At 36.0% G+C, this 9763-nt stretch overlaps 1 protein-coding gene across 1 annotated transcript in view; it reads right to left on the bottom strand.

The window, feature by feature from the left end:
- LOC116180020 (glutamate receptor ionotropic, kainate 1-like) overlaps positions 1–107 on the bottom strand; it is a 55127-nt gene extending 55020 nt beyond the window's left edge. Inside the window, exon 1 of the mRNA XM_031499843.1 lies at positions 73–107. Coding sequence (XP_031355703.1) covers positions 73–107 — 35 coding nt within the window. The remainder of the gene's footprint in view (positions 1–72) is intronic.
- Between the last annotated feature and the right edge of the window lie 9656 nt (positions 108–9763).

Below are 9763 nucleotides of genomic sequence, written 5' to 3'. Positions count from 1 at the left end.
ATAGATCGGCCATTTTGTTCCGATGAGACCAAATTGAATCGTGTGTGTCGATATATTTGAAATTAAACATACGGAGCGTAATGATCACTTGTGATTGGCTGCGCCATTTTGTGGCGGTAACTTTGAATTTGTGCGGGAGATTTACGAGGTGGGCCATTTGGTTACGGTAAATTTGTTGTTTTACTGCGATCGACTGCCATTTTGAATATACAGGGTGTAATTATATAATTGTGTATTTGTGATGGGGTTTTTGCACCTGTGCCAATAATAGATCGGCCATTTTGTTCCGATGAGATCAAGTTGAATCGTGTGTGTCGATACATTTGAAATTAAACATACGGAGCGTAATGATCACTTGTGATTGGCTGCGCCATTTTGTGGCGGTAACTTTGAATTTGTGCGGGATATTTACGAGGTGGGCCATTTGGTTGCGGTAAATTTGTTGTTTTACTTCGATCGACTGCAATTTTAAATATACAGGGTGTAATGATAATTGTGTATCTAATGTTCAAAAATTCTTAAAGAGAATTAATCCATACGCATGCAATATCTATTGCTAACTTCACACGGATCAATGCGTACATTGCTGAATTCATTTTACAAATTGCGCTAACAGTCAAGAGGGTTCCTTAAGTGCGCATAAAAGGCGCTACGGAGATGGTTTTTCACACAAAGAAAACCCAAAACTTTTATTATTGTACAGTTACACCATAAATCGCCTTATCTTTAATAACTATAGGGTTTAATGACGCGTGTTTGATATTATTGGCACTCTTTGTTATTTCATCCGTCGAAATAAGGAACAACTGCTGGCTCCATCTGTTTTTTTTTTCTGAAGTTTATTTATCTCGGACATTTATTTTCAACTAAACGCTCATTGTTGATGTTTCAACGTAAATATTTAAACCAACAGTGACTGCTGCCGAAAATTTGTGTATCGTAATCTTGTCAATCAGTGGCAGAAGCTTCCGTCAGAAATGCGATACTCGATTAAAATTGATGGCGTGCCAGGAACACAAATTGGCAAAATTAGTTTATGAAAATGAATTAAACGTTTATGTTATGAGGTGTACGAGAACAACGGAGCAGGACGTATATAGTATAATGATGCTTATACGACGTACTTTGATGAGACGAGATAGACGCAGGTTAATGGGTCCCGTAGCTAGTTAGAAATTCAGTTTCGCATCGTAATTTCGCCCATGCGACCTAATTTGCGGAATAATTCGAGAAACGCTTGTATTAAATCTCGAAAATGGGAAAACGCAGTTCTAAAATGCTCACCTGTGGCAAACTCTTTGCGATCACTGGAAAACTGAGGAAAGATTGCTAAATATTCCTAACATTACGCAAACATTTCCAAGGGATTCAATAAAGATTCGCGCAAACTGAAAATAGAAAAGGTATATGCGGCCGAAAAAAAAATCTACGCGTGCCTCAAGTCGCACTGAACTTTTATCTCGAACGTAATTAATCTGTTATTCAACAAAGACGCATCTTGACATCAGGAAGGCTGACGTCGTGTCTTTTCAATCTGGGCGGAACGTCAAGGTGCATATATAGAAAATGCGCGTACGATTGTTTTCGAAGCGTGTCCGTCTGTCACATTATTACGATTGATTTCCATTTACCTAAATATAATGTATGTGGTGTTATTGTTATTACTCGTCTGTACCAATACAGAGAAATCTATATACAAATTTACCACTGTCCACTGTCCTGCAACTTCATATACCACAAATACAAACTTTGACCTAGGGGAATACTGAGTCAAGACAATTTCTATGGGATCGACGCAGGTATTGTAAAAATCCAATTGCCAATCGAATTAGGGTATAATGATAAATTCAATTTGCTATTAAATACCTCATTTTGTTTCCATTAATCTAGACTCATTAGGATAGTACAGCCAAGTGTAAGATTTTCAATTAGCGGACAAGGTTTCTATTTTAACTGTTAATTTTGAATTAGTTGACTTATTTTCCCATTTAAGTGTAAAATTAATTAGCGTCTTAGGTATAAAATGAAATTTGAAGTTAGTTAAGCCAAGCTAATTATAAAACGAAGGCCAATTTAGTTGTAAGAGCGATTTTTTGCAATTTTTTTATCGTTATACGAAGATACTAGTTACCGTTGCGTTGTAAATGAGGTTTTGAAGTTACCGGGACCTAGTCCGAAACAGATATCTACGTCTATAAGTTAAATTTCTTGTGTTACTCCGAAGAAATTGTTCATACTATCTTATTTACATTTTGAATTACATTGCTGTTGTATAGAAATTTAGTTATTTCTGCATTGAAAAATAGTTTTCTTGAAGTTTATGCTTTATACACCGATTTGCACGGACGATTCGTAGTCGAGTCAAAATTTTATTTATATTTAGTTAAAGTAAATTGAATTATTGATTCTTATTGAGTATTAATTACGGTTTTAGTATTCGATTTACGTTTGTGTTTGTGTGATCTGTTACATATAAGACGGAAAAGCGCCCTTCTGAGCTCAAAAGGTCGTTATAACCAAAGTTTCGATTCTAATTTTGCATAACAAATTGACTCCGACCACAGAATTTCAAATTAAATCGCGTAGTAAAATTAATTAATCAAAAACAAACTTTCATTCCAAAGAAATAATTAAAATTAATTCAATAAATCCGTGAAAGCGCCAATATATTTGAGCAATCGCGAGTCCGCGCGAATTATTTCCGCACGAAGCTAGGACAAGAACCCATGTTACTTTAGTCAAGACCAGAACCACTCGCAAGGTTAGGAAAATGACTAAGTTCACGACTTTTTCGTCGGAGAAATCCCAGAGCGCGACCTTGCATCATAAAACAAGGTCACCTCTTAGTTATGTAACCTTTCGACTTTTTCGCCGAGAAAATTCCAGGGCACTTCTCAGTTACGTAACTGGGAAATCCCAGAGCACGACCTTGCATTGGGGAATCCCTTCACACGATCTTTGTTCAAAATCCAAGATGGCGACTGCTGGATCATGTAGAGGGTCCGCAGAGTATGTAGAAATTCTGCGCATATTTTGAAAAGATTCAATCAATGTTTGGTAACTTCCGACACATTCCATACTTTTACACAGAGACCATGTAACGAATGTGCTACTTTTTCGGGAAATTGTTGTATACGGGGTGTTAATTAACGCCGTGCAGATATTTTAGAGGGTAATCGTACTCGTTAAAATTAAAAAAATGCAAATATATGCATGGTCTAAAGGACGTCGTGTTCGTTATATAGGGTTGCAAAAAAAAATGTAACACCCTGTATACTGCGACCAACTCTTTTGATACTTCATTGCAGAGATCCTAAAAAAACTGATGTAACAAATTTGAAACAATTACTAGAGAACATGCAAAATACGGGAAAAAAAATTGAAAGTTTGCCACCCTGTATAACGAAAACGGCGCCCTTTCGACCATGCATTTTTTTCTTACTTTGACGAGTACTATCGTCCCCTGAAATATCCGAATGACATTACTTAACACCCTGTATAGTAGATCATAATACGCAAATTAATTGAAGCCCGACTGTCATTACAATGATTTTTGAATAACTCATAAAAATCATTAACATTTGTCACCAGAAAAATTACTACAAAAGTCACTACAATGGCTTACTTCTGTAGGGTCAAGGCAGGCAAATTGCTATGTGCTAAAACACCTGGAGTAACCCAGTACCAACAGAAAAAATTAGCATGAGAACTACTCTGGGTCCTAATTTGGGCTCGATTAAACAAATAATAGATCATTTACAAATTTATTCGGCAAAATCAATCAAAAATCTGAAAGGGACTCAGAGCCAAAGTACAAATCCCACGCGACAAGGTATCGATTGAAACAATTAATTAATCAACTTTGAGAACTTCATTGCTTGCACTTAAATTTTGCCTTAGATAGTGTAATTTCAGATGTAATACTGGCTCTTTGATGGTGGAAAAACTCCGTTTAACAGGTACTACTACTACTTTAATTCGACTTAAACGGTGTAATAAAAATTTCTTACAGCAGCACTGAACTATCTTTCTTCTAAAACGTTATTGCAACAAATATGTTCAAATCCACCAAAACAATAAGCGGCTACGATTCAACTTCCACCAGTAGTTTACTATTTAAAACAATTTCGCTTTCGTTTAAACTTTGCGAACCATTTCTTCTTATCAAATTATCGGGTAACACGTGCTTATCTTCAAATTAATTAGCCCGAGCGGCGATAACGGAACTTCTTATCGCAAATACGCAAATATTTCCAGATGTATAAACTTAATCTTGTATCTTTCGGTGATACCTCCCGTTCCCGCGCTTTTTGAGACCAATTTTTGAAATCCTTCTAGAGACTGTTCTATCAAATTTTTAGTAACTTTTAGTCATCATTATTGTTATTGTGTTGCAAAGTTTAAGTCAAACAAAATTGGTCCTGATATGGGTCCCTGTGGTACGTCACATTTACTTTATAGGTTGTTGGAAATTTCGATTTTGTGCAGATCAAAGCTTTCGTACGCATTAAAACGCACTCGAGTATAAAATTAGCTTCACAAGTGCTCGCGTTTAAAACTCGATTCCATTAAAGCATCGAAACCGCGTATTTATAAAACAACGTGCGCGCACGCGAGGCGTAATCTGTCTGTTTCTCGTCAAAATTTATAAATTACGCACTTAAGACGCTAGGTACGAATTAGCACCATAATCTCTCGCTCGACAGGACGTAATTAGAAATTTGGCTCGTTCTAAAAATAACTCGCGCGCGCTTCTGCGGCATCACGCGGAAGTTATCGAAAAAAAATTAATAGTATCCTTTTAACGTCACCCGATGTATATATAAAAGCGAGCTGATGTGCTAGAATAACATGCGATATTGACAGCGTAAACATAACCACAAATTAACGTGAAAATTAAAATGCCGCCGCCTCCAATGAGAGTTCATTCGTTTATTTGTGCGAGTCTGTTGCTTATTTTCTTTAAACAAATATCAATCGGTTGTAGCTTCTGGTGTAATACAACATTTTTCAGCTGGCGTTGCGGTATTTTTCATTTAAAAGTAATTAAAAATCCACAAAAGAAGTCGTCGCGAACCATTTGTCTTAATTACTTTTTCTGTTCAATATCAATGTTCTCGGATTACGTAAGCTTTGATGTTACATCTGCGTTACGCGCTGTTTAAAAATTGGATCAAAACAACTTACTTTATTTTAACAATCACTTTTTGAAAATTATTTTCTAGACCACCACTCGGCTTGCCCAAACAAAACAATGATAATCATACTCTGATCCAGAATGGTATTCTTAATCTAACTTTGAATCAAGAACCGGATTAGAATCCAAATTATTAAGACTAATGTTCAGATGGTCGACTGTACAGATCGACGATTTTAATGCGATATTTCCATTCAAATGCAGATTCAAAACTGACGCGTGATTTTACTCCCATGCAAAACACCTCAAAAATTGAATAACGCGATTCAAGGGTCATTCTTAGCATTTTAATAATTGACCGGTAAAACGCGTTTCTTACTAGTTAATTATAATCCTCGACGCGAATCAGTTCGTCCAAATACTTCCAGACAAAGACCTCGCATTCCTTATCGCAAGGACTCCCCGAGCAAAAAGGCCAAGTGATTAAAATAGCAACAAACCTCTCGAGAGTGGAGTTGTGTAATGCGTGCTAACGACATTGCATTTATCAAAATCAATGTTAATTAGTGTTGAAGGTACGGTGTGACATATTTATGTATTATTTAAACTGTAAGGAATGAGAGTAATGTTTCTTGTGTTAATAATAAACAAAAAGGTAACGTAAGAGAGCACTTACCCATTGATATAGTGTAATCCCAGCTCTCGGAGTCGTTCTTGTGCACGTTTAATTTTTCAGGCTGAAAAGAAAAGTAGGCAATTTTTAAATTCAATTACGGCAATTTTGCGTTGAGAAAAAAGTTCGCGGACAACTCGACATTTTGCATATTTTAGTCGTTCGCCGAAGGAAGATTATGAATTTTTTAGTCAAATAGCATATTTAGGGTTCGCTCGAAAGATAACATTCCTCACTTTAATATTTTTGTAGAACAAAAGGGACGATTCGATGTACACAAAACTTAAAATTCTAGAAAATTCAGAAAATCATTCGAAATAATCAAAAAAACAAGAAAAATAGAAAAATACCGGGAATTTAGAATCACTTCGGGCACAAAAGTAGCATTTCAAGAGTGCCGACAGAAGTGACAACATACTTCTTACTCTCTAACACTAAGTCTCTTCCTTCTTTTTACCGCGATGTATTAAAAAAAAAACGCGGGCGCTTGGGTTCGAACCCGCGACATCGGCCGTTGTAAATTAAGAAACAGCGAGCTTGCCAATCTAAAATTCATATTATTTACTCCGAAGCTATTAAATACACTTAAAATATGTACATTAGTCCATTTCAAAGACACATCGCCCATTTTAATTTCATAGTGCCGATGAAGTGCGCTTTAATAATGCCTAACTCGCCTTCAGTTCGCACAAGATTCTTCTGGACTGATGAGATGAATTTACTCCCGTGCAAAACATGCAGTGCGTACGGAGCGTTAAGAAGTCACTTAAAAAAACGCACGGAGTTTCTCTGTATGTGAACATGATGAATCTTTTTCGAGAAAATTTTCAGCACGTTATTTTCGTTGTTTGCTCTTTGCATTGGGCGGCTACCTACGACTGTTTTTATACTAGACGACGCGACGTATAAACTTTTACAAGATCTTGTATCAAGGTAATATAAAACACGAAGTCTTTATATAACCTGATACACGGAGTTTTAGATTTGAAAACCTTGCATAATTGCTCTGGCTACCAGGAGAATATGATGAATGAAAAGAATCAGTTTCAAATTCTCTGGGTACCATGAGAACATTACGAAAGTCTTTTTCCACGGTATGTTTCGATTAGTGTACGAATGTCTGAAGTCAGTTGCAAGACTATTTCTTTTTCCGGAACAGGGGGGGGGGGATACTTCCCAGACCCCTCGGTGATACGTTCCTCTCCTAAACTTTTAGTTTCAAAACTCTTTCGAAAAAAGTTGGTGTAAGTGCTAAGGCTACTAAACAATTTCGTTAAGAATGATAACTGGGGGGTCTGGAGGGGCCTATTTCCATTGCCTGTGGGGTATTCCACACCCTCCAGACCTCTCGGATCATATGTTCTCCCACAAAACTTTCAGTCTCAAGACTATAGAAAAATCTTGGTGTAAGTGCTAAGGCTACTAAAACCGGGGGGTCTGGAGAGGGTATGGAATACACCCCAACTGTACCAATGTCTGATATCAGTTGCAGGTAAATGAAGATTGACTATTCCATATGCCTGGGGTATTCCATTTGCCTGGTGTAGTCGATTTTTGGTAAAAAAGGAAGGTAATACACTGCCTTTTTTGAGTTCCGAAAAAAAAATTGTCTCAGATCGACCCAGAAAAAAAATTTTACTTATACAATGTGGCCTGTAGAATCCATAATTTCAAACAGTTCCAAGATTGGGCTACTGGTTCAAAAGTTACAGCCCTTTGAATTTTTTGGTAAAAAAGGAAGGTAATACACTGCCTTTTTTGTGCTCAGAAAAAAAAATTGTCTCAGATCGACCCGGAAAAAAAATTTTTCTTATAGAATGTGGCCTGTAGAATCCATAATTTCAAACAGTTCCAAGATTGGGCTACTGGTTCAAAAGTTACAGCCCTTTGAATTTTTTTTCGAAAAGGAAGGTAATACACTGCCTTTTTTGAGCTCAGAAAAAAAATTGTCTCAGATCGACCCAGAAAAAAAATTTTACTTATACAATGTGGCCTGTAGAATCCATAATTTCAAACAGTTCCAAGATTGGGCTACTGGTTCAAAAGTTACAGCCCTTTGAATTTTTTTTCGAAATTGGTTTCTAGTCTGTAACTTTTGATTGAGAAGTCTGATCGAAAAAGTACGAATTGATTTGGATTCTACGCATCCAAATTAATAAGAAAAAGTGTTTTCCCGAGAAATTTTGGTGTAGTCGATTTTTGGTAAAAAAGGAAGGTAATACACTGACTTTTTTGAGCTCAGAAAAAAAAATGTCTCAGATCGACCCGGAAAAAATTTGTCTTATAGAATGTGGCCTGTAGAATCCATAATTTCAAACAGTTCCAAGATTGGGCTACTAGTTCAAAAGTTACAGCCTTTTGAATTTTCTTTCGAAAATTGAAGGTAATACACTCTGCCTTTTTTGAGCCCCGAAAAAAAAATTGTCTCAGATCGACCCGGAAAAAAAATTTTCTTATAGAATGTGGCCTGTAGAATCCATAATTTCAAACAGTTCCAAGATTGGGCTACTAGTTCAAAAGTTACAGCCCTTTGAATTTTCTTTCGAAATTGGTTTCTAGTCTATAACTTTTGATTGAGAAGTCTGATCGAAAAAGTACGAATTGTTTTGGATTCTACGCACCAAAATTAATAAGAAAAAGTGTTTTCCCGAGAAATTTTGGTGTAGTCGATTTTTGGTAAAAAAAGGAAGGTAATACACTGACTTTTTTGAGCTCAGAAAAAAAAATGTCTCAGATCGACCCGGAAAAAATTTGTCTTATAGAATGTGGCCTGTAGAATCCATAATTTCAAACAGTTCCAAGATTGGGCTACTGGTTCAAAAGTTACAGCCCTTTGAATTTTTTTTCGAAAAGGAAGGTAATACACTGCCTTTTTTGAGCTCAGAAAAAAAATTGTCTCAGATCGACCCAGAAAAAAAATTTTACTTATACAATGTGGCCTGTAGAATCCATAATTTCAAACAGTTCCAAGATTGGGCTACTGGTTCAAAAGTTACAGCCCTTTGAATTTTCTTTCGAAATTGGTTTCTAGTCTATAACTTTTGATTGAGAAGTCTGATCGAAAAAGTACGAATTGATTTGGATTCTACGCATCCAAATTAATAAGAAAAAGTGTTTTCCCGAGAAATTTTGGTGTAGTCGATTTTTGGTAAAAAAGGAAGGTAATACACTGACTTTTTTGAGCTCAGAAAAAAAAATGTCTCAGATCGACCCGGAAAAAATTTGTCTTATAGAATGTGGCCTGTAGAATCCATAATTTTCAAACAGTTCCAAGATTGGGCTACTAGTTCAAAAGTTACAGCCCTTTGAATTTTTTTTCGAAATTGGTTTCTAGTCTATAACTTTTGATTGAGAAGTCTGATCGAAAAAGTACGAATTGATTTGGATTCTACGCATCCAAATTAATAAGAAAAAGTGTTTTCCCGAGAAATTTTGGTGTAGTCGATTTTTGGTAAAAAAGGAAGGTTATACACTGCCTTTTTTTGAGCCCCGAAAAGAAAATTGTCTCAGATCGACCCGGAAAAAAAATTTTCTTATAGAATGGTGCCTGTAGAATCCATAATTTCAAACAGTTCCAAGATTGGGCTACTAGTTCAAAAGTTACAGCCCTTTGAATTTTTTTTCGAAATTGGTTTCTAGTCTATAACTCTTGATTGAGAAGTCTGATCGAAAAAGTACAAATTGATTTGGATTCTACGCACCCAAATTAATAAGAAAAAGTGTTTCCCGAGAAATTTTGATGTAATCGATGTTTGGTAAAAAAGGAAGGTTATACACTGACTTTTTTTGAGGTCAGAAAAAAAAATTGTCTCAGATCGACCCGGAAAAAAATTTCCTTATACAATGGTGCCTGTAGAATCCATAATTTCAAACAGTTCCAAGATTGGGCTACTAGTTCAAGAGTTACAGCCCTTTGAATTTTTTTTCGAAATTGGTTTCTAGCCTATAACTCT

Source organism: Photinus pyralis, unplaced genomic scaffold (assembly GCF_008802855.1).
Source record: "Photinus pyralis isolate 1611_PpyrPB1 unplaced genomic scaffold, Ppyr1.3 Ppyr1.4_LG9, whole genome shotgun sequence".
NCBI lineage: Eukaryota > Metazoa > Arthropoda > Insecta > Coleoptera > Lampyridae > Photinus > Photinus pyralis.
The sequence above is the reverse complement of the archived record's forward strand: the minus strand, read 5'-3'. Positions and strand labels throughout refer to the sequence as shown.